Genomic DNA, 25,955 nt, shown 5'->3' on the forward strand with positions numbered 1-25,955 from the left:
AAGGTACCACCCATTTTGCACACAAATTCAGGCTAACCAGTATGTGGAGAACATGGATAAAGCTTATAGGAGAGTTAAGTTGGCACTCCAAAGAACTCAACAAAAGCAAAAGAAGGCAGCAGACTATCACAAGCGTGCATTAGAGTTTGCATTGGGTGACTGGGTTCTTTTGCGTTTTGAGAAAGCCAGGCTCAAGAAGATGAAGGGTAAAGAGCGCTTATTCCCTAAGTTGAGCATGCGCTACTATTATGGACCTTTTCAGGTATTGGAAAAGATCGGTGAAGTGGCCTATCGTTTGATACTACCAGATCACTCGAGGATTCACAATGCATTTCATGTGAGTCTACTTAGACCTTTCTGTGGGGATGTGCCTGAGGATGTATCAGATGAGGCTCAACCGAAAAGAGGAGAAACTTGATGAGGTTCTTATTGCTGAGCAAATACTGGCACCTAAGGAAAGAAAGGTATGAGGTAAAGTTTCCCGTCGCTATCTTGTGAAGTTTAAGAACTATTCACCGATGGATGCGAAGTGGATGGAGGAGGGTGACTTAGCAGATTCACCTCAGGTATTGCAGTTTTACCTTGATGCCTTTGAGTTGGAGCTGACTCTTGCTACAGCTCATTCAGGTTCAGCAGAGCATAGGTCTGGAGCATTGCTTGATGCTCAAGAGGGGGTTAGCACCTCCCCTCCCTTGATATAGACAGGCTTAGATGTCCTCTAGAGGTTGCTTGGTGCAGCTTTTGTCTCACCCGAAGGTACTGACAGCTGACAGTACATCTGCTTATGGGACTTCTATGATATATGTGTATTAGTCACATTGGATGTTGTGGTTATGATTGGTTCACAGTGGTATACAATTTGGACTATTACTACACCATTGGTTTGCAGTGAATGTTGCTACATATGTATGGCTGAGAGAGATTGGGACACTGATCTTGCCATATTGTACTTTTCACTCTCGTCTGGAACACATGGCTGATATCTTACTGTATTGGGCATAGCCTTTGTTATCAGTGTGGTTCCGCTTTGGATGTCTTGCTGTATCACTAGGATGCAATCGAAGACGCTTGCCATTTTTCAGAGGGGGGTATGTTATGACCCTGTGAATTCGTGCAGCGTATGCATGGGCATGGTGGTCGATGTGCAAGACATATTTTGAATGTTCATACTTGGGGTCAAGGTGATCCTAGGGGCAAGGGTTTTAGTAAAATAACCCCATGTATGGAGGGGATTAAGGTTTTATTAAAACCATAAGAGGGAACAAAGGTTTTTAAAAAACCTTTAAAATTAAAAGAAGTTTTTTTTTGAGAGTCGTGGCCTTTTGTAGGGGGGGGGGGGGGGGCATGTTATTTTTGGAGGACTCTCTTTTTGGACGGTCGGGCGTGTGCTTTTTCTCTTGAGGAGGAGCCGGCTGAAGAGATACGCGCAGGTGCTTTTACTCTTTCTCTCTTTCTCTGGTGACAGTCGGACTGCAGGGAAAGTGGGCTGGACAGAGGGGCAGGGTCGACAGCAGGCTGGCGGGCAGTTGGCAGGTGGCTCTCTCCGGGTGAACAGCAGGCTGGTTGGGCAGTTTTGCAGGCGGTGCACCGGGGCTGAACAGCAGGCCCCTCACTTCTTTGCAACCGGCCAGCTGCAGCTACAGGCACAGGCCCTTTTACTCCCTCTCTCCCTCCTGGCGACTGGCTGGGCTGCAAAGAAACACAGGTTTGGGAACCGCAAGGATAGACTGCACTTTCTTTCTTGTTCTTTCTCTCTCTCTTGTGGAGGGTGACAGGTTGCAGGAGAAACAGGGAAGAGGAGTGTTGCTGGACAGAGATAGCCAACTACTATTTTCTCTCTCTTTCTTTTTACAGGCTTGTGGGCGGTGTCAAACGCGCACAGGTCAAAGCTCTTCTTTCTCCGGCTCATGGGCTGTTCGGGAGTGCTACTCTTGGTCCCTTGTGAGAGGAGGGATTTGCAGCCTAAGAGGGCAGAAACAGGAGCATATCTAGCATGTTTTTGGGAGAGTTTACGGGCTGATGTAGGGCTGTTTATGTGCATGGGCCAGTTGGATGCATATTCAAGGCCTTGTGGATGTACTTTTTTTTTCCGAGAAAAGATCCTTTCATTAGTTATATAAAAAATGCCCGTAGGGTTACAAAAGATCCTCTCTGCTCATAAGAAAACAGAGCAGAGAACAAAGCAAGGCAGCCAGGGAGACTCTCCCTAGGTGCTGAAAAATACAAGAATCAGTACAAAGAACTGAGAGGCTATATCATACAATAGGAGGGGGGAAAAGCCAAACAGGTGGCCTGTAGTGCCAACGGGGGGACCCCACGTATAGGGTATAGAAGGGGCCGCACCGCCAAGTGGTGTGAAAGGCCTGGCGCCGCAAGATCACCTCATCCGAGTCGCCCCGGATGCGGCCGTACTGTCTCCAGTCTCCCCTCAAAGGCCCTGAAACACCGGGCCCTCCAGGTAAACCATATGGTGAGGCTGCTGAGGAGCTCCCATCGTAGATCCCTCTCCCTGTGTCCAGCCGGCGGACGAGAAGTCTGGTGAAGGAACAAGGCGAGGCTGGCCCCTAATAAATCTGATGGCCTGGCTGTCCTGCTCCGTCTCATAGCCCATAGCAGGCCCTGACGAAGTCGACCAAGCAGCGGCACCCCACGTATACATCCCCTCTGGAGAGAAGGGGGCCAGAATGCGCAGCATCCACAGCCAAATCTGCTGCGCCTGAGGGCAGTTCCATAGGCAATGTCTCTGTGTCTCCATAGGGTGGCCGCATCGGATGCAGGCCGCCGGAAGACCGCTGTAGACAAGCCAGGTGCCAACTGCAGAACCCCTGTGGGCGACCAGCCACTGGAAAGTCGAGATCCTGCGTGCCTGTCGACTAGCCCAGAGCCTGGTCCAAAAGTCCTCCAGGAACTCCGGTGAGAGTCCCTGAAGCCGCCAGTGCCCCGATGCAACTGGAGAGACTATCCTCCTCGCCGTCAAAATATGTCGCCCCAACCGAACAGTATACTGGAAAAAGGTGATCTCTGAGGCCTCAAGGAATGCATAAGGATCATGCCACTCGTACTCGCCAGGGTCCCACTGGAGCCGGGCCAAGGGGCGCGCTGCATATGTCCATATATGTCAATCAGAGTCCACATCTGCAGGGTCTGGGTCAATATGCCACTTCCGAGAAGCGGCGGCCACCACCCGTATCCTCTGAAAGATGCACTCTGCAACCAAAGGCGACTCCTTCTCCACTCTCTGAAGTCTGCCCTCATCCTGGATCTCATAGTAGAGGCATCTGCCATCCTCAGTGCAAGCTCTGACAGCAATCAGGATCTCCAACTGAGTAAAGGCTCCCATCCACCGTGGGGCCGAGGGCTCGAGAGGCGTGAACCACTCCTCTGTGAGTGCCTCCTGAATGTCATCCCTCATATTCAACCCCCCTCTGAAGTGACCCAGCCTCTCCACCTGGATCTACTCTGGGAGACTGCAGAAGGCCTGCCAGTCTCCAAAATTGTGTGCTGGGCTTGCCGCCAATGGTCCCCAGGAAAGACGAGGCCGAGAACCCAGCATATGACCCTGCTCTGTGCGAACCACTAGCTCCAGATGAGTGGCTGTCTGGCCTGCTCCTCATCACAAGAAGGTCTCTGAGAGAGCCCCGGTCTCAGCAACTTCCAAGCTCTCAGGATGCTCAAGGCAAATCTGTCCTCCCATCCTCTACTAAGGCCTGTCCTCCTCATCTCTATGAAGATCCATCGTATCTCTGGTGCCCAAGTGTCCCCTCTACTGGGGGAGCTCGAGCGTGTAGCCGCTGCAAAAGAAGCTCTTTCCAAGGCTCTGCGCTTGGAAGCAGTCCCTGAACAATAAGCTTCCCCAATAAGGCTCTACTCTTGATCAACTGGATCTATAATGCCCAAGCCTCCCTGGGCCAACGGAAGTGTAATAACTGCCCCATCAATCTTTGCCCTGGCTGGCTGACCATCCCGTCCAGACCAAAGAAAGTTCCTGATCAGCCTCTGTACCTGGCTGATACAACTGGCTGATACAAGAGCTCGAGAAGATCCAGCAAGACGTAATGTACCACATGGTCGCTAAAAGCGAAGCGGGGCAATCTACTGCTCAGGTGACAAATCTAGTCCAATCTGGCATCCCAAATATCGCACTGCTGTGCCGGGAGAAATCCATCTAAAACTCGGGTCTGGGCTCCATGCTGGAGTGGGAGCGCTACTGATCCAAAAGGCCACTGTCTTGCGCCAATTGATCAATGCTCCCGAAGCTGCACTAAAAACCTGGAGCGATTGCTCTGCCCGTTGAAGATTGGCCTCCTGGCCATACAAAAATAAACCCGTGTCATCAGCAAACTCAGCATCGAGCAGGTCCTCCCCCCTGACTGGGAGCTGGAGTCCTCTCAAAACAACCTCCTCTGCCGTCAGATACATGCTCATAGCCTCCGCAAAGAAGAGAAAAAGAAACGGGGCGAGAGGACACCCCTGACGGACTGATCTGGTCAACTCAAAACTCGGCCCTCTTCCTCCTGCAATCAGCACCTGGCGAGCTGTGGAATATAGAGCCGCCACCCCTCGAATCCAACCTGGCTCAAAGCCCAGGCGAAGCATAGTGCCCTCTACGAAACCCCAATCGACTCTATCGTATGCCTTCTCAAAATCGAGAAGCATCACGACCAAGTCCTCACCAAGAAATCTAGCTCGGGCCGTCGCCTCCCAGAAGGTGAAAATGTTGTCAAGGATACTACGCTCCTTGACGAATCCTGTCTGGGTAGCATGAATCAACTCCCCCAGGAAGGGCTGGATCCTCAAACTCAAGGCCTTTGCCAAGACCTTGTAGATAGTATTGAGGATCGTAATAGGTCTCCAATGCCGAATATCATCCGATACTCCCTCCCCCTTGGGGATAAGAAAGATCAAGCCCTCTGTAAAGCTCTGTGGCATCACCCCAGTGTCCAAAACATACTGAAAGCCCCTGCGGAGGCCTGGCCCCAAAAGGTCCCAATAGCGCATAAAAAAGGCAGGCGTCAATCCGTCCTCCCCTGGGCAACTATGGCGCAGAAGGACCCTCAAGGCCTCAGCAAGCTCAACCTCTGAAAGAGGCTCACGCATACGATCTGTGACCCTCCTCTGCACATGGACCCACACAGTCTGTCTGCAAGCATCCCGAGCCTCAGTGGCTGGCTCCGTTGAAAGCAGGTCTCTATAGAACCCAGTGGCTATGGCTCTGATCTTCTCGGGCTCAGTAGCTACCGATCCGTCTGGCCTCCCAAGCTGGCGGACTCCTGCTCGAGCATGGCGGGGCCCAGTAATCTCAAAAAACTCCCCAGTCACTCTATCACCAAGCTGCGTCCACTGAGAGGCCTGGCGATGATAGTAAAACTCATGTCTCTGCTTCTCTGCCTCTCTAACCTCCTGGCGTGCCTGGCTCAGCTGGGACGCCACCCACTCACATGTGCTCCTGAAGGCGCTGAAGCGAAGCAAGGCTATGTCTCAGCCGACGCTCCCTCTCGCAGGCCTCTCCCAACCGTGTCAAGGCTGCAGCATGCAAAAAAGAGCTGAGCTCGATGAGTCCCTGGGCACACTGGTCTGCTGCATCCTGGTCAGAGCTTTGACTATCATGCCATATCCTCTCAATGTCCTTAGCGAGACTAGGATCTGTAAGTACCCTCTCTGGGATCCTCAACTGCAAGCTGGTCTCCCGTGTCCTCTCCTCTAGAGTCAAAATAACTGGCGCATGGTCTGAAAAAGAGGTGCCAGTGAGAATGCCAACGGAGCCCCCTCGCTTCCCTAACCTGTCGCCCACATAAAAGCGATCAATCCGTGATAGATTAGTCCCTCCTTGCCGGCGATCCGACCGAGAGAAACTAAGACTGTCCTGAGAGCGGGAGAAGGCCTCATGCTGCCATGCATCAGTGATCCTCAGTGTCATGCAAAATCGCTCCCAAGCTGCAAGCTCCGTACCGTGCACTGTAACATGACTACCTCCCACTCTATCGGCCGGGTCCTCAAGCATGTTGAAGTCTCCCCCGATACACCAATGTGCGGCCTCTGGCAATGCATCCGTAACCTGGGTCCAGAACTCTGCTCTGGCACTAGCATGGTTGGGCGCATAGACATTGAGCACGCCAAAGAGCTCATCATGCGTCCTCAGAATGACATACTGTGCTCTACCAGGCACAATGATCCCGCGATCCACAATGGCTTGCCGCCATACATCCGCAATGACCATACATACTCCTCCCTGCCCACCCAAAGGGCCAAATCCTGCAGACCAAAAGGTGTCCCATCTACCAGGCATCACCGAACCATATCTCCGGATCCTGCTCTCACCCAAATGGTGCTCCTGCATCAACAGAATATCAATATTGCCCCCAACCAGGCATCTCTGAAGCTCCTGCCTCAAGCAACCACGATAACGTATATAATGTGCGCCGCCAAGGCCCTGTACATTCCATGAGATGATCCTCATGGATGACCTGCTGAGGTGGATGCTGTCTCAGTCGTACGGCGGGCCTTCGCAAGCGGCTTGGATGGAGAATAGTCTCCATCCGAGCGGCTACGAATCTGTCCACCCGGTGTACTGCAAGAATCTCGGATCAGGCGCTAGTGGCTGTGTCCCATGGCGACTGCCTCCCGCTCAGACAAAGCACCCTCATGTATGCATACATATCCAGGGTCGCGTGCTAAGTCTGCCACAATGCGAACGACCAAATGTCGAATCCCTGAGGCATCCACACTCCCGGGATCAATGAAAAAATGAGCCAACTCCCATAGTCGGCCTATCACATCTGTCACCTCCAGATCGCTCACATGGTGAGAAAACTCAACTGCTTGAGTCTTCAAAGTGCTAAGAGCGAGCTCCAGGGTCCACTCTTGGTCGCAAGGGCCACAGAGAGGGAATGAGAAGGCCACCGCTGAATCAAGTGCCTCCTCCCTGCGGGCCGGAGGTATCACTACATGAACTCGGATGGGTGCTGGCTCATGGGGGCCCTCTGCTCCAAAAAGCCGTGTGAAGGAGTAATCAAAAGCCTCCGAGCGCTGTCTAGTGTCGAGACGACTCAGCCGACTGCGGATAGAGGATATCCGTGAAGCCCGAATCGGCATGGTAAGTTTCCTCTGCGGTGCTCGAGCAAGGTCGGTGCTCAGAGCCCTCCGGACTGCAGGTGAACGCCAGGGGACTGCCAGGGCCTCCCGAGGAGTTGAGGCGAGCGGGGGGGGGAGGAGGGGGTGGGGAGGGAGCCGCTGCCGAAACCGGAACGGGGACGGGAGGAGGCGAAGGAGGAAGCGAGGCGGGAGGGGGGGGTGGAGGCGAAGGAGGGGGTGCTGGCATCTCCTGGTCCTTAGTTGGCGCTGGGGTCTCCTCCTGGAGGGGAGCAAAGCTGTTCCTCACGGGAACCCAGTGATGCTGAGTCTGTGGCTGTTGTTGCATCGGTCTCTGGGCGTGCTGCTGGGGCTGTCTCCCTCGACGGCGCCCCTGTCCAGGCTGCCACTCCGAGGTCTCTGTGGGCTGAGCAGGTGTCCCGGAGGCTGCCTGCCGAGCCGCATCTGTGGGCGGGCCATCAGGGGCCTGCTGCTGCGGTGCAGGTCGGGGTCTCCTGCGAGGGCAGGCCTTGGCCAGGTGGCCGACCTGTCTGCAAATAAAGCAATGGTTCGGGAGCCCCGAAAACTCCACTCTCTGATCAATCCATCCCCCCCCTATCCTAGGTAGCTAAATGACCTTCGGAAGGGAGGAGATGTCAGGAACCAAGACTCTGACCGAAGGTAGCCCAGCTGCTCTAGCCACCACTGAGGTTGCAGTGGGGCCAGTCTCGAGCACGGAGCCCACCAGTGCTCCTAGCCTCAAAAGGAGCGGAAGGTACTCGCGGCGGAGTCCAGGGAAGCAAACAGTAACATGGAAAAGGCGCTCTCCCTGCTCGGCCGCTGCGGGGTCAAAGCCATGCTGCCAAGGTGTGAAGAATGCCCGAGCGCCCCTGATGTCAAGGGGACTCATGGCAAGGACCTGGGCCACGCTCTGGGTAGTCTCGAACTCGATCTAGTAGTGTCCACAGCCCAGAAGGTGAACGTCCAGGATCTTGCCCACGTCTGCAAGAAGGCGGGCTTGAAGAAGATCCCGGATCTCCCCTCTGTTGGGGCGAGTGCCGACTATACGGCAGATGGTGGAATGTGCCTGGAGGCGTTCCACCTCTGCGGCGAGTCTCGCTTCCTCTTTTGGCGAAAGAGAAAGCCTGATGGGGGTATCCTCAGGGGCGGTCGAGGGGGCTGCAGAAGAGTCCCTCTGAGGTGGGGCGGGAGGAGCCTCCATTAGAGTCTGAAGCTGTGGCAAAGGCGGAGCGAATGCAATACCTGCAAGAACCGAGCTGCACACGAAGGGCGGAGAGGGAAGGCGGAAGGATAAAAAAAAAGGAAGAATCCCCAGGGGGCGGAAAAACCAGCAAGAAGGGGAGGGGGGGGGGAGCAGCACGAAAGGAGAGGCGGGGGGAGAGAGAGGGCTGGCAGAGGGGGGGGGACGGGGCGTTGAAGAGGTGAGGGGGGCGCGATGGCGAGCTGAAGGGGGACGGGCACTTTAGCGCGAGAGAGGGCGAGAAGGCGAGATGAGGGGGGGGGAGGGGGGGGGCGCGATGGCGAGATGAAGGGGGGGGGGCGCATAAGCGAGGGCAGACGGGGGGGGGGGGGGGGGGGGGGGGGGAGGGGCGCGAGGGAGGGAAGGCGAGGGGCGAGCAGGCAGCACGAGCAGGGGTGAAGGCAGGAGCTTCAGCGAGCGGGATTTTTTGCCTTGTGGATGTACTATCTTGGCAGATTAGAGGTAAATAACAGTGTGGTGTTTTGGGCATAGGGCTATGTGAAACCTCTATGCTAAGAGGTCCAAAGGATTGGGAGTTTGGACATGCATATGTATAAGCCATGTAGGGCCATGATGTATTCAGTTGAACTCCTCCATTGAATGTGAATGAAGAAATACCGAAAGGGGCGCCAAGCTTTGGGGCCAACAGGTGTCGTTGTTTTTGTGTAGGAGCACTCTAGCTTCCTTTCATCTATCTTATTTATTGATTTACAGTTGTGTTTGGGTGACTGCTAGTCTCCCGCACTTTGGTTCCAACCAAAGGCCGGTTTCACACACTATGAGCTGTAGAGGGGGTGTTAGAATTTATGCATCTCAGTGTATTTGGGTTGTAACATTTATTTGGTATTTTATGCATTTTCTCCTATTTATTTGTCTTGTGAGCAGTCGGCCAGCTCACTCATGCACTATATAAGGAGTTCCCCCATTATTCACTATTTCATCCACTTCCCTTGCACAAGTTCAACATTCTCTTGTTGGCCAATTGCCATTGTAAAGCTTCAAGCTAATATAAAAGGTGATCTTGTCCACAAGCCCTCTCTACTCTCTCTTTTGTCTTGTTTATGCTTCCGTTTGTGCATTCTCCAACGGGAGGGAGCTCAAACATTCTTATGCTTCACTGTTGTTCCGTCCTTTAGACCTCATACCTTTGATCTTGTGGATGCTGTTGATAGAGTGACAGAGAACACTTTGGAGTCTTTCAAGCAGTGGATCAGTGATGCCCTGGCCTAAGGCAGATTTTCATAGAAAGGACGCCAAGTTTAGAGTAGGTGATTGGGTGTTTTTGTGCATTTCAAGGAAAGATTGAAACAGGTTGGGACAAGCGCTTAGAAGTGTCCTTCAAGAATTTTGGCCCTTTTCCACCAGAGTTTTCAATGAAGTGAATATAGAGTTAGAGCTGCTACTGAGTTGGATGATGCATAATAGGTTTCATGTATCTGTATTCTGCGAGAACATGTTGCATAATTAGTGCCGAGAGGCAAAAGACCTATGAGAACGACCAGGCTAGGAACCAAAGAGCATTGAAGAACCGGTGTTGGACAGATGCAGTACACGGTTGGCATGTTTTTTTGGGCAAAAATAAGACCAAATTAGATTTGGGCAGGTTCTGGGAGCCCGTGGGTAGCCTTGGAGCAGCCACTAAATGTAACTTGGTTGAACACAATGCTAATCAATACACTTAAATACACTAAGATTTGAAGGACACTTGCTCAAATACAAGAAGTAAATTGCTGAATTGACAAGAGGCACACAATGAGCCGGAACGGCCGACCCCTCCCTTGAGTAAATTGTATTACTATTGGAGAAATTCAATACATAGCTTCACGGGCATCCATTGCCAAATCCTCCATGCCAATGCATATGAAATTCAGCATTTAGAAAACAATGGTATGTCGATGTAGATCACCAAGGAGCTGCCTTGATGCCCGGCCCGACTTCAGTGCCCATATTCTCTACCATTGGCTCTATGTTCTACCAAGCAAGGTAGCAACATCTTCAAGAGCACATAGGACAAGAGAAATACTACACAGGGCGGCTAAACAAGGAGTCCTGCCCTTCTACTGAGTAAGTAATGACAACACATTGTCCAATTAGCTTACCAGTCTTCATAGAAGTTGTTGCAAGCGGAAGCCTTCGCGTTGGAAGCTTTAGAAGTGTTGATATCTTCGATTTGCCGCAATCCTTCGCGACAAAAGTCTTCAAGAGGATGAAGGGAACCTTGGGAAAGCTTCCCCTATGGTTCAACTTGAGAAAGGAAGGCTGAAATTAGGGTTTTCAGCAAAAAGACCAGAAATTACAGCAAAAATGAGAGCTGTTTTGCTGAATTTCAGTCATTGGGAGTGAGTAGGAGAGTGATTAGCACTTGGAAACACTCTTGGAAGCTTGGAAAACACCCTAGCAAGTTGGGTATGGCTATGGAGAGCTTGGAAATGGAGAGAAATGGTGGAAAAACAGAGTTTTCAGCCTCCAAAAATCCTCATGAAGAGAAAACACGAATTTCTCTTAATAAGTAAGTGAATTGGGGTCCAATCAGGTGAAGGGACATGGGGAGATGCCCATTTATGAGTAAAAAGGGAGGATCAGGTCCTGGACATTGAGTCTTGTCCGCCTCGGGACTTCAGTGAGTGTGAACTTGGAAGCGATCGTAATTTATAAGTGACTTTTGGGCGCCCAAACTTTAATGAAGTGGGAACGCACTCACTTATAAATATTGGCTAAGTCCTAAGGGCTATTTGAGCCTAGATTGGGTAATACTTACCACCTGTTCACATGCCACACAACCATGTCAGCAGACAGTTTCACACGCACGGTTCACGGGCGGGCGTCCCCTAGCCCGGAACTACACATAGGTCATGCGGGCATGAAAACAGCATGCAATTTCATTTGCAGGCAAGCACATAAAGATGCTATGCAATGCAGCATTGGCATGAGCAATTTCCGTTCATGAAACCATATAAGACCAGGCGTTTCCAGGCAAGTATACGCAATACCAGACCCAGTGGAAAGCCAATCCTCCAGGCGTCCCCTAGCCCGGAACTACACATAGCTCATGCGGGCATGAAAACAGCATGCAATTTCATTTGCAGGCAAGCACATAAAGATGCTATGCAATGCAGCATTGGCATGAGCAATTTCCGTTCATGAAACCATATAAGACCAGGCGTTTCCAGGCAAGTATACGCAATACCAGACCCAGTGGAAAGCCAACCCTCCAGGCGTTTCCGGGCATGTACACAAAGGCACAAGTCCCAGCGGAAAGCCATGTCCTCCAGGCGTTTCTGGGCATGTACACAAAGGCACAAGTCCCAGCGGAAAGCCAAATCCTCCAGATATTCCGGGCATGATAACATCAAGTCCCAGCGGAATATCATATCCAACTATACAGCATGACACGTGTCAATCACCTGCATAGGCATATTCCATAAGCCATGGACACCAATCCAATATGTACATAGTGTGAAAGCAAGAGTGAACCATTTGGGTGGCCAAATGGTCACATTTCCCCCCCGCTTCTAAACAGTTGTCCGCAACTGAAATGCATCCAAATATGTCTGAAGCACATGCGGGCAATCTTTGAAGAACTCTTCATCTACCCATTTAGCATCAATGGGAAGATAGTTCTTAAACTTCACAAGGTAACGCCTCACAACTTTGCCTGCAGCAAGCTTGCGTTCCTTGTGATACACAATCTGCTCTGGCTGCAAGATCTCCTCAAGCTCATCCACTTCTGGTGGATCCTCAATGACCATTTCACTGGGCTCCGGCCCTACATACTTGCGAAGGAGACTCACATGAAAAGCATTGTGTATGTGCCAATGACTAGGTAATGCCAATCTGAAAGCCACTTCATTGATCTTCTCGATCACTTGAAAAGGTCCATAGTACCTAGTTGCAAGCTTAGGATATGCACCCTCTTTGCCAGGCCTCTTTGCAAGTCTTGCTTTCTCAAATTTCAGCAATACCCAATCATTCTCTTTAACATCCAATTGCCTTCTATGCTTGTCGGCAGCCTTTTTATGCTTGTCTTGTGACCTTGCAATGGCTGTCCGCACCTGAGCAAAAGCAATATCCAAGTCTCTTACATACTCATCAGCTGCAAATATCTCATCCTTTGTGCGAAGGATGGGTGGCAAAACCACCTTACCATAAACAATCTCAAACGGGGCCTTTCCCGTAGATGCATGCACCGTGTTGTTGTATGCAAATTCCACAAGCGGTAAGTACTTCTCCCAAGAAGACTTCTGATCCGCCACATAACATTTCAAGAGATCCAACACGGCTGAATTTGCAGCCTCACTTTGCCCATCCGTTTGAGGGTGATAAGCTGATGAGAAGTCCAATTTGGTGCCCATATTATCAAATAAGGCCCGCCAAAAGAGACTTGTAGTCCTGGGATCTCTATCCCCCACAATGGACTTCGGCATTCCATGATGTTTGAACACTTGTGCAAGATATATTTTAACCATATGCTCAGCTTTGATGGTCTTTTTGACCGGCAAGAAATGAGCTTGCTTGCTAAACCTGTCCACAATTGTCCAAATTGCATCATTACCCTGTTGGGTACGTGGCAAGTCCATAATGAAATCCATTGTAATACTTTCCCATGGCTGCGTGGGAATAGGCAATGGCTGAAGTAAACCTGGTGTCTTTTGCCTATCAAATTTGACCTTTTGACAGGTGATACATGCACGTACATGTGTCTCTATGTCCTTCCGCATACCTGGCCAAAAGAAATACCGCTCAATCATGTGCGTAGTAGGCATTATACCTCTATGATCAGCATATGGAGGAGCATGGCACTCATCCAAAACCTTTTGCCTCATGTCAGACACCACACATAGGCAATTATCTTTCATGAGATAACCCTCTTTGATCACATATGAGGCATGTGCATGACCAGCCATCAAATCAGCCCAAATAGTGGCAAAATCAGCATCCGTATGATACAAATCACGCATGGTAGACAAGTCCCCATGAGAGGCAACCGAGATAGCTGCTACATACGGCTTTCGTGACAATGCATCGGCCACTACATTCTTCTTTCCCGGGGTGTGCAAGATCTGAAAATGAAACATAGAGAGGAAATTGGCCATCCTCATATGCTTCTCTGACAATTTAGTTTGAGTAAGAAAATATCTCAAACTCTGGTGATCTGTCTTCACAGTGAAATCAGCCCCAAGAAGGTAGTAATGTTTCCATATAGTAAGTGCATGAATTACAGCCAAGAGCTCTTTCTCATAAATGCCAAGAGATAGCTCTGCATCATGCAATCTACGACTCTCATAAGCCACGGCATGTCCCTCTTGATTAAGGACAGCCCCTATGCAATTTCCAGATGCATCACATTCCACACAAAAAGGCTTTTGCAAATCCGGAACGATCAACACTGGACCATGAGTAGTTACATCTTTCAATGCGAGGAATGCATCTCTCTCTACATTAGTCCATTTAAACACGGCCTTCTTCTTTGTCAAATCATGCAAAGGAGAAGCAATCCATGCAAAGTGCCGAATGAACCTGCGGTAGTAAGAGCATAATCCAAGAAAACTACGGATCTCATGCACTGAACTCAATTCGGGCCAATTCCGAATCGCATCAATCTTTGCAGGATCCATCCGCACTCCATCTTTGGACACAATATGCCCAAGATAATGTATCTCTGACAAGAAGAACTCACTCTTCTTTGCATTTATGAAGAGTTTATGCTTATGGAGCTCTTCAAAAACAATAGCCAAATGAGCTTTATGCTCTTCTTCGGTCTTCGAGAAGACTAGTATGTCATCAAAGAAGACACCTATAAATTTCCTGTACCCACGGAATATGCGATCCATCATTCTATTGAATGTAGCCGGGGCATTTGTAAGACCAAAAGGCATAACAAGATACTCATAAAGCCCAAATGCTGTCCTGAAAGCAGTTTTGTGTACATCCTGAGGCACTACACGCACTTGATGATATCCACTCTTGAGATCAATTCGGCTAAAGCATGCCGATCCATCCAACTTGTCAAGGATGTCGTCTATGCGTGGAATCGGAAACCGATTCTTGATGGTAAGCTTATTCAAAGCTCTATAATCCACACACATACGAAAGGATCCATCCTTCTTTTGAACCAAAAGGACGGGTGAACAATATGGAGAAGAGCTTGGCTGAACCAAACCCTTCTCAAGAAGCTCATTCACTTGCTTCATGATCTCCTCTTTTTGGGATGCACTTACACGATAGGCTGGCCTATTAGGTGGTGAGCTACCCGGCACAAGATCAATGCGATGATCTTCCGGTCGTACAGGTGGTAACTCATTTGGTAACTCATCAGCAAAACAATCATTGTGCTCTTGCAAAAATTTCAGCCTATCATTACTAAGAGTGTTTACATGTACATTATTTTTCTCAACATGATCTCGTACAAAAATCAAGTACGCAAAAACACTCTTTTTCCTTACTTTCTTTATTTGTACATGAGATACAAGGGGAATGGTATCACCCTCTTCACCAGCATCAATTACATGTTCTCGGCCTTTATGCATGAAGGTGATCCTGTTAGTCTTGTAAGCCTTGCACGGATCAATACGTGTATGCCAAGGCTTTCCAAGCAATACATCACAGCCATTCAAAGGCGCCACAAGAAAATCCTCATGATCCACATAGCCTTGAATGTGTATGCGCAACTTGCCAAAAATAGGCATGACCTGCACTTCTCTACCAACAAAGGCAGCCCGTGCTTCAATTTGAGGACCCATGTCCTCCACTTCAATACCCAAAGCAGCTGCCATCTGAGTGGATATGAAATTCTCCGATGCACAATCATCAAACATGAACAAAGCAGGTTGATCTTTGAGCTGTCCCCAAGCTTTACATACAACCCTATCTTTGCTATCATGTGAAGTGTTGCCCTGCACATCCGGAACCATATGCACATTAGGCTTCGGCACATTAGCATTTTCAGCTTTGTTCTTCTTATTTGGGCATGCTCTTGCCATGTGCTCAGTGCTGCCACAAGTAAAGCATTTGCCTTCACGCATATATTGCTCCTTCTTCTCAGCACTAAGACCAAAGTTTGCCGGCTTATAAGGGCGCTTGTTAGCAAACTTATTTTCAGCTTTTGGACCTGATTTGGCTTGGTTTTGGTCCCTTTTAGGTGGCTGTCCATCATTTTGCAGGTTTTGGACAGCCCTCTCTTTGCCTTGAAATGAGGGTTTAGCCTTATTGGATCGACTCAATTTGAGTTCCAATTGCTCGGTGGCGGTGGCGGCTGCGATTAATTGGTGTAAGGTATGACCAGGATACATTTGTAATCCCGCTTTGTACACGGGTTGCAATCCCGATTGAAACCTTCTCTTCCTTTCCGCCTCGGTGACATGCATAAATGGAGACACCTCCAAAAGCACTTTCCAAAACTTTTGTACATATGCATTTACCGATTCCCCCTCATTTTGCTTTACCCAATCCCACTTCATTGTTATCTCATTCGATGCATTGGGAGGCAAGAATTGAGCATAGAACCTCTCCTTGAACTCTTCCCATGATCTAACAGGATTCGGTGAGAGCTTCTCCGTGAGCCACCAATGGGCAGCAGTGCCTTTCATGAACATGCTTACATGCCGGATCATGGATTTCTGAGTGAAATCCTCATCACTGAAAGCAATATCAAACTGGGCAATAAAAGCAAGTGCCTTTGATGCATCATATTCTCCATGATATGTGTCAAACTTCACAAATTTGTCTCCGGCTTTGAAGTCACGAGACTTTGATGCATGTGTGTGCATCTCAACATGTTTTCCCCCATGTTTGTCCATTGGGACAGTCCCTGTAATTGGCATCATTTTTGGACCAAAAGGTGATGCATAAGGCATAGATACATGTGCCCTGTAAGCATGAGGCATGGCTGGCCCCTCAACATGCATTGATACATTTTCAGCCATAGCTTCTCCCTCACGAGCACACTCGAAGGCATGAGTGGCATGAGAGATACGCGGAATACCTGCACCAACAGAAAATTGCAGCCCATGTTGCATGTGTTGTGCATGTACATTTTCAGCCGGCAATGGCATTTGACATACATTTTGACCACTGCCATAAACATTGTATCCTTCACGGGCTACATGAGATATTCCTGCATGGCGTGAAGTCACTGATTGTTAGCATGGAGATTCATCCTCTTAGACATAACTTCTTGTTCGGGCACTTGTGGGGATTCCAAGACATGTGGGATGGTTGCCTTTTCTGCATAGGCATCCTCGGTACGAGCCAAGTATGCACGTGCTGCATCCCTCGGTTGCATGTGCAACTCTTGAGCAATCATTGCCATTGCATGATCCATATAAGATTCAGCTTTCTTGGCCTTCAAACGATCATGTACCAATGGATCCTCGCGGCGATAGAGATTCAATTCTTCTTGTTGTGCATGGAGAAGAGCCTGCATACGAGTAAGTTCAGCTCTCAAGACTATCGACTCTTCTTCTTGCATCTTCTCTTTGCCACGAGACGGCTGTCCCACATATTCATGTTCCCTATTGTGCACCACATGAGTTTGCTCATCCTGTAAAGCATTGGAGGCATGCATTTCATTGTCCCTGCCTCTTGTATTAGCATCTCCAACATTCATTGTATGGCTGTCCATAATGTTCTAAGTGTAGAGATAGCTAGTGTTCACGGTGATCGTCTCTCACGATAGAAGTGAAAGAGAACCGTATGCTCTGATACCAATGTAACTTGGTTGAACACAATGCTAATCAATACACTTAAATACACTAAGATTTGAAGGACACTTGCTCAAATACAAGAAGTAAATTGCTGAATTGACAAGAGGCACACAATGAGCCGGAACGGCCGACCCCTCTCTTGAGTAAATTGTATTACTATTGGAGAAATTCAATACATAGCTTCACGGGCATCCATTGCCAAATCCTCCATGCCAATGCATATGAAATTCAGCATTTAGAAAACAATGGTATGTCGATGTAGATCACCAAGGAGCTGCCTTGATGCCCGGCCCGACTTCAGTGCCCATATTCTCTACCATTGGCTCTATGTTCTACCAAGCAAGGTAGCAACATCTTCAAGAGCACATAGGACAAGAGAAATACTACACAGGGCGGCTAAACAAGGAGTCCTGCCCTTCTACTGAGTAAGTAATGACAACACATTGTCCAATTAGCTTACCAGTCTTCATAGAAGTTGTTGCAAGCGGAAGCCTTTGCGTTGGAAGCTTTAGAAGTGTTGATATCTTCGATTTGCCGCAATCCTTCGCGACAAAAGTCTTCAAGAGGATGAAGGGAACCTTGGGAAAGCTTCCCCTATGGTTCAACTTGAGAAAGGAAGGCTGAAATTAGGGTTTTCAGCAAAAAGACCAGAAATTACAGCAAAAATGAGAGCTGTTTTGCTGAATTTCAGTCATTGGGAATGAGTAGGAGAGTGATTAGCACTTGGAAACACTCTTGGAAGCTTGGAAAACACCCTAGCAAGTTGGGTATGGCTATGGAGAGCTTGGAAATGGAGAGAAATGGTGGAAAAACGAGTTTTCAGCCTCCAAAAATCCTCATGAAGAGAAAACACGAATTTCTCTTAATAAGTAAGTGAATTGGGGTCCAATCAGGTGAAGGGACATGGGGAGATGCCCATTTATGAGTAAAAAGGGAGGATCAGGTCCTGGACATTGAGTCTTGTCCGCCTCGGGACTTCAGTGAGTGTGAACTTGGAAGCGATCATAATTTATAAGTGACTTTTGGGCGCCCAAACTTTAATGAAGTGGGAACGCACTCACTTATAAATATTGGCTAAGTCCTAAGGGCTATTTGAGCCTAGATTGGGTAATACTTACCACCTGTTCACATGCCACACAACCATGTCAGCAGACAGTTTCACACGCACGGTTCACGGGCGGGCGTTCCCTAGCCCGGAACTACACATAGGTCATGCGGGCATGAAAACAGCATGCAATTTCATTTGCAGGCAAGCACATAAAAATGCTATGCAATGCAGCATTGGCATGAGCAATTTCCGTTCATGAAACCATATAAGACCAGGCGTTTCCAGGCAAGTATACGCAATACCAGACCCAGTGGAAAGCCAATCCTCCAGGCGTCCCCTAGCCCGGAACTACACATAGGTCATGCGGGCATGAAAACAGCATGCAATTTCATTTGCAGGCAAGCACATAAAGATGCTATGTAATGCAGCATTGGCATGAGCAATTTCCGTTCATGAAACCATATAAGACCAGGCGTTTCCAGGCAAGTATACGCAATACCAGACCCAGTGGAAAGCCAATCCTCCAGGCGTTTCCGGGCATGTACACAAAGGCACAAGTCCCAGCGGAAAGCCAAGTCCTCCAGGCGTTTCCGGGCATGTACACAAAGGCACAAGTCCCAGCGGAAAGCCAAATCCTCCAGATATTCCGGGCATGATAACATCAAGTCCCAGCGGAATATCATATCCAACTATACAGCATGACACGTGTCAATCACCTGCATAGGCATATTCCATAAGCCATGGACACCAATCCAATATGTACATAGTGTGAAAGCAAGAGTGAACCATTTGGGTGGCCAAATGGTGACACTAAAAGCTGACCGATCAGGGTTGGCATGTGAAATTTCCCTCTAATAGAGGGTAGAAAAGGGCTTTTGTTGCCTTTTTCAGCCCCATGATCACTGGTTGAAAAAGAGAGAGAGAGAGAGAGAGAGAGAGAGAGAGGGGGGGGGGGGGTGCTTAGCCCCTCGTTCTTCATGGTCAACCTTCCAGCCCAAGAGCAGCAAAACGCCTTCGGGACTCAACCAACTATCGATGTCTACGGCGTTGGGACTACCCCAGCCAATTCAGCCCTGTGATTGTGGGGGTATCGCCAATAGACTGACAGCATGCACTTTGCTTTTGTCCAGTCTTACGCCCTCAGGGACTGATCCAGCCTACATAAAGAAACTCGTTCTTTATAGCAATAGAAGACATTATTTGGACTCCACATTTGGGGCAGAATCAGCATGATCAGCATTGGTGCAGATCTGGAGGACCTTAAGGAACAGTAGAACTGCGTTCGGTGGAAAGCCCATTGACAGGCTGGATAAGCCTGGCTAGGGCTGGCCAATGGGCCCCCAGTGCTGGCAATAAAAGGGGTGAAGTGTTTACTTGTGGTTTAAATGATTCAGTGCATCATTTGATTAAGTAAATTTTAATGCTTTCAGGAGTCCCTGACCTTGGTATTAGAGCAAGGTCTACTCAATATGTTTTGGACCAAATATATTTGTCATACAGGAAGAAAATTCAGTGTTCCGAGTCAAGCACCAACATAAATAGAAAAAACGGTTTCAAGGATCAGACATCTCAATATTAGGAGATCTACTAAGGTGATGTGGCAGGGGAGAGATCCTTTTAGTTACCTCAATTTCCAAGCGGAAGGAAGCTGGGCATCACCAATACAAGGGTGCGCAAGAAGAGATGAAACTGGCAACAGCCAGCTCTTTCGGGCTGGAATGGGCAAGGCGGAAGCCGAGCATCCATGTCATGAATCATGCCACCTCTCTCACCCCGTGTGTGAAATATATGAGAATAGATTGAGCCTCCAATACTGGGTGGCCAAGGATGTAGCTACCTAGATGATGGCTGCCAACTTAATGGTTGCATGGCCATCTTAGAATCCGGACTCCTATAAGAGACCATGGCATTCTAACTGATGAATAATTACATTCTTGGTGTGCATGGCGTTATAAAACCATGGCTGTACTTCAGGGGAGATTACTTGGGATAATATGCTTCAAGCTCAACTAGTGATTAGTCAGACAATTTGACTTTTGTATGTTGCATTTGTCTCTTGGTAACCTTCCATCATTGCTTAGTTTTCAATTTTTGTATCTTTACAGTTTGCAGGCAATGTCTTACGAGAATGTAGTTGGAGGCAAGCTTAAGCTGAAAGGGAAGGCCTTGGATGTGCAGTCAGGAAGTGTCAAGAAGAAACGGAAGAAAGACAAGCTACACTTGAAGCAGCTTCCCATCATTACTAATGAAGACAAATACTCTGCTGTGGCAGATGGTGATGCAGAAACTCCTTTACAGGAACCAGGGAAGGGTGAGCACACGGGTGATGAGAGTGTGCAGGCACCCTTAGTGGAGGATCATCGTACACCTGCTGAAAAGAGGTATCATGAACAGAAGTTGAAGCTGGAAGCACGTCGCCTTGCCAAAGTAGCCAGTAAGTCGCACAGAGAACGAATTGAAGGTTTCAATCAGTACCTAGCCAACCTAAGTGAGCATTATGATATTCCCAAGGTTGGGCCTGGTTAATTTTAGGTGCCAGTGGATTGAGCTGGCATTTATGTAAACAGAACTGTGCTATGAATGTTTCTTGTGAGACATTTGTTGACTATCATGCATTCTAGTTAGTACCCCCCCCCCCCAAAAAAAAAAAAGACAAAAAACAAAAAAAATGCTTGCCTGCCTGTGTGTTTTAGAAACTAATCTTAAAATGTCCTGACTTGTACCTTGTCAACAAGAATTATAATGTGTTTTGCTACATTGGAATTTGGAATATAATGTGTTTTGCTGCATCTTATTGGGCTTCATTTGAGTAGATATATATAGACTTGTTCTATACAGAAGGCAGCAAGAACTCCACTACAATGATCCACATCATTTGCCGATGTGGGACTACTTTTTGGCCTGTCCCAGGACTACAAATTTCTTCTTAGCAAATTCCTTCCTCTCTCTCTCTCTCTCTCTCTCTCTCTCTCTCTCTCTCTCTCTGTGCCCCGCCATCGCCTCCCTGCCCCGCCATCTGCTGTGTGCCTCCCTGTGTGCTCAGCCTGCTGCGCCATCTGCAGTCAGTCATCTGTGCAGCCTGTCCTTCCTCTCCTTCGCCATCTGCCTGCGCAGTCCTCTCTCTTTGCTCCCTACGCAGCCCACTCTGTTTACTCCCTGCGCAGCCTGCCTTCTGCTCCACCTGCTGCATCATTCCCCAGCTCACCTCTTTGTTGCACTGATCTCCTCCTATCTGCTGCTCCCTCTTGTCACCTGTACCTGCCTCCCCACTTGCAGCTTGCCACCTATGGGGGCCACCTATGGGGGTCACCTATGGGGGCCACCAGCTGAGGACCAGAATGTACTAGAAGGGGGACCCCTTCAGTCCAACAGGGACAGCTCGGTGGAAACAAGGACTAGAGGTGAGAAGGAGAGGAAATACAGCTCGATTTGGGTGAGCACACAGAAGATCGGCGACCCCCATATCAAAACATGCCTGGCCACCATGAGAGAAGTATGCAAAATGCAGGATACGGACATTGAGCACTTACAAAAGAAGCTCGGGGAGAACAAGGATAGTGATGACCGTGCCTCCATGCGAGAGGAGATGGATAGGCGGAAGGCAGACATGCAGGTACACATGGCAACTTAGCTAATCAAGATGCAGGGGGGGCAGCTGGATTGAGGTTGCCAAGAAGCGACGGAACCCACCATCTTCCCCACATCCCTGATACCCCCTTTGTCGAGGCATGGAGGGTGGGCAAAGACACCACCAAGGAACGCACACTCATCCTCAAGTTTGCGGGGTTGGAGGCGAGGCAAGCATTCCTTACCAAAAGGCGGGCACTAAAATACCAAATGGCGGGCACTAAAAGGAGAGAACACTTACCTTGAAGACGATCTCCCACTAGCACAGGTGGCACACAAGAGGGAGTGCATGCCACCCATCTTGGATGCACGGAAGGCATGGAAATGGGTAGTGTACAGAGATGGGAGGATGATCAACGACGGTGCAAGACCGATGAGACCAAGCTAGAGATTGCGGTTTGGAACTGTAATGGCGCCTTGAGGACAGATGCAGGTCTGTTCGAGGAGACACTTAGAGGGAGAGACTTGGTCTTATACACAAAGACACATCGGTGTTAGGGGAGTGGGCTTCTAGAGGTGAGAGGATACAGATGGGAATCTGTTCACCGCCCACAGCCACGCACAGTAGGGGGTACCCGGTGGTTGGGAGGGGTGGCTTTGCTATACAGGGAGGAGCTTCAGCATGTGATATGGGTGGTCAGGCGGGATGAGAATGCGCGGTTTTTGTGGGTGAGGATTCGGACAGAGGGCACGAGACATCTACCTTGCAGTGTGCTACTTTTTGCACCCACTACTTCTAGATATACCACCCATGGAGAGTCCCCGTACCTGCCCCTTTATGATGACATTATGAAGTTTTCCAATCTAGGGGACATCCTCTTGGTTGGATACTTCAATGCGTGCACTGCATGTGCAAAGGTACCCTTCTTTGAGACTGATCCCATGTACTAGGAGATTGACACAGTGGGTACGGATCTGGAGCGGACATCACAGGATACAGCAGCCTGTACAAACTATGGAGAGTATCTCTTAGCCCTCGGCGGGGCTCATAGGCTAGCCATTTATAATGGCCTAGATAGATGGCCTGGATCCAACTCCTTCACCTGCTACCCCTTCAGACATGGAGCCAATACAATGGACTATCTAGTGGGATCCCACTCATTCCAGAGTTTACCATCTCGCCTCGCTCCATCGGTGTTGTAGCCGACCATGCATACTTGGCCACATACCGATACACCACCAAACCACCTGCTTTACCCCATCACCGTCACCTGAGATACCACTTCACCAAAGAGACCTCTTCCATCTGTTCTGATCACGTCTACCGCATTCTCTCTTGTCTTGATCCCCACATCCCACTTGATGAGCTTACCACACAGCGCACAGCCACCCTCCATACGTCCGTTGTAGCCGCCCTCCCGCACTCAAGAGCCACCCCTACGTCACTAGTAGGGACTGTCCCACAGAATAGCGGGTACGATGAGGAATGTCGTGATATTCAAGCTCGTTTACATCGGGAGGTGGCGCTAGGATCCACCACTCACCAATAGGCACGAGTGATCTTCCGACGTCTCACACGGAGGAAGAGGAGAGCCTACCTAGCCAAGCTTGAGCAGGAGCTATACCAGCTATTTCTTGGGAGGGACTGTAAGGAGGCCTGGAGGATCTTCCAGGATCATCGCCTGCCGACTCCAATTACTTCACCCGGAACTTAGCACACCTATGTCACCTCTCTACCATGTCCCTGAGCAGCTACCTCTCATTAGTGAGATCTAGATCAACTGTACTTGCTCGAGGACTAGCACAAAGAGGTCTGCAAGAAAGATTGCACTCATAATAGAGTACCACATGCACTCAAGATGGAGTACCACATGCACTCAAGGGAGTACCACCATAGCCATAGAAGCATGAAGCTCCAAGAAGTATGATTTCATTGGTAAAAGTATGTTATGCCCCTAGTTACAATATTCACTTATATACTTGTCCACCTTTTCACACTCATTAATGTTGGGCCTCCATACTTGCCTGACCATATCTATGCCCATGGGCTCTCTTTGAGTCTAATTCCAAGCCTCTTTCATTACAAACCATCCCCACCCAAAGGTTTCATCCTCGAAACCATGTATGGAGCAATGTATGGGCTATTGGGAATCTTCTGGACTTCCCTCATGAATGCGAAAGTACACGTGTTGCAACTCCAAAAGTGCCTCACACAAAAGAACTCCACATAGAGCTGTCCACTTATTTGATGTGCATATGGACTGCTCTCTATGATATCCATAAGCCCACGGAGTCTGGTTGAGCGTTGATTGATGAGTGGTGAAGTACACCAATGGCCATGGTTGTCCATACACTAAATTTGTAGCAATGACACCTTTCATGCCATCATCCCATTCCATGCATATAGCTGTCCAAAGACACCATACAACTGTACTTATTTCATGAAGACTCAAGCATAAGGTAATAGGTGATCTCCAGGTTGACTTTCAAAAATGCCCGATTCAAAAGGAAACCCATCTACTTCAAATGACAATGCATAGTATCCACCCGAGTCATATGGAAATCCATCTGCTTCAAGTGGCAATGCATGTTGTCCACTTGGATCATATGGAAATGAATCCACATCAAGCATCTTTCCATATATACCAGGATCAAATGGGTATGAAACATCATGGTCGGAAGTGTCATCACCAACCAATGATCTGCCATTAAAGTCCACCCATGAATCACTTCCATAAACCAAAGCATCGTCATCATCATTACCCAAAGCATTTTCCTCATAAATATCATCATAAGGATCACAATCAACCACATTATTACTTTCATCCACACCATAATTTTGTGAATCCACATCATGTGCCACATCTTCATGGTCGGCAACCACAAATCCCTCATGCAATGCAACACCATGAAGATCTTCGTAAGAGTTGTCTCCTTCATCAAGAAGAGTTTCATTGCATTCATCCTTATCCATACAATTCTCTACAAGAAGAGATCCATGCATTTGCTCTTCATCTTCCCCATCAACACTTGCATCTTCATGGCTGTACACTAGTTCATTTTCAGCCATCCATACATGCATTGAAGCCACTTGAAATAAATCATTAACATTGCCTTCATCACTTGAAGTGTCCCCATAGCAATGGCTTCTAATAAGAGATGTGGATTGAAGTGAACTCCTAGTAGAAAGCCCGTGTATAGACGGGGTAGGCTTGTAGAAGAGCTCCACTAACAACATGATCTCATTAAAGAGCAATGTCATTGTCAATATCCATGATGCATTGGGTCACTTGCATGAACTCCTTGCTTAATTTTTGCACAAATCCACCTATAATGTCCTTCTCCTCAATGTTAGGCACAAAGAAGGAAAGGTACCAATATTCCTCGGCATACTTAGGCAATGAATCCACATGTAATAATGGCATGCATTTTTTCCTAAATCTCCATTGCTCGAGTAGCCACAAAGTTTTGTACCACTTCATAGGCTAGATTTGCTCAATCCCAATTGTACTTGTGCATTACTTGCAGCCACCATTGTCTAGCTTTGTCTCCAAATTTGCACGTCACTTGCTTCACTTTGTCTCCCTCATTGCATGGAAATTCACAAAAGTAGGCATCCCAATTGCGAATCCATTCCTTGAGCTGTATACAAGTGACTCCTTCCCCATCAAAAGAGAGCAAAGCTTCTACAAATGATTCACCATGCTTGAACCATAAGCTTCCACAATAGGAGTAGAAATCATACGATCCACAAATTCATTCTTTGTCAAGGACTTTGGTAACCTGGAATGTATGACCTCATCATATAACTGTGCATACCTATCTTTGTTATCTTCATTGAAAATTATGGCTACTTCCTTTTGTTTTGACTCCATCAAATCTTGCCTATGCTTTTCTTCCTTCCCATAGGGCTTTGACAATGGTGATTCAACATGAGAAACATCTTTTGGGTTCTCTTGAAGTACTGTCTTCATACTTTGAGTGTTCCCATTGGAAGTTTCCACCTCAATTTCAACATTTCCATGCTGACTAAGCCCACAAGATGATGGATTTGAAAATGACCTTTGTGGTTGTGACCAGCCTCTTGTCCTATCAAGGGAAGTGTTAATTTTTTCCACACACCTTTGTACTTCATTTATCCCATCACCAAGCTTCTATAGCCCTCATTCATTGCATTGAACATTTGCTCCATGAGAACATTGCTTTGCTGTATATGCTCACTGTTTTGTCTCAAAAGCTCACTGTTTTGGAAGCAAATATTCCTTTGTGCATCCTTCATAGCTTCGGTGATAGTAACCTTTAGCATATC

At 48.4% G+C, this 25,955-nt stretch overlaps 1 protein-coding gene across 2 annotated transcripts; it reads left to right on the forward strand.

Moving 5' to 3' along the window:
* Nucleotides 1–1,339: 1,339 nt before the first annotated feature.
* On the forward strand, nucleotides 1,340–20,868 carry LOC147618979 (uncharacterized). Of its 2 annotated transcripts, none has more exons than XM_086774190.1 (2): nucleotides 1,340–1,430; nucleotides 20,185–20,868. In XM_086774190.1, the coding sequence occupies exon 2, from the start codon at nucleotides 20,195–20,197 to the stop codon at nucleotides 20,603–20,605; it is 411 nt and encodes a 136-aa protein (XP_086630316.1). In that variant the 5' UTR covers nucleotides 1,340–1,430; nucleotides 20,185–20,194; the 3' UTR covers nucleotides 20,606–20,868. The 2 variants fall into 2 exon arrangements, with proteins under 2 accessions (XP_086630316.1, XP_086630317.1); XM_086774191.1 differs by lacking the exon at nucleotides 1,340–1,430 and adding an exon at nucleotides 1,449–1,705.
* The last annotated feature ends 5,087 nt before the right edge of the window (nucleotides 20,869–25,955 follow it).

This window comes from Cibotium barometz, chromosome 34 (genome assembly GCF_041138505.1).
Source record: "Cibotium barometz isolate CiBa-2024 chromosome 34, ASM4113850v1, whole genome shotgun sequence".
NCBI classification, from domain to species: domain Eukaryota; kingdom Viridiplantae; phylum Streptophyta; class Polypodiopsida; order Cyatheales; family Cibotiaceae; genus Cibotium; species Cibotium barometz.

What these genes read in the sequence shown, in the direction of transcription:
- LOC147618979 (XM_086774190.1), top strand. Translation starts at nt 20,195, where the DNA reads ATGTCTTACGAGAATGTAGTTGGAGGCAAGCTTAAGCTGAAAGGGAAG.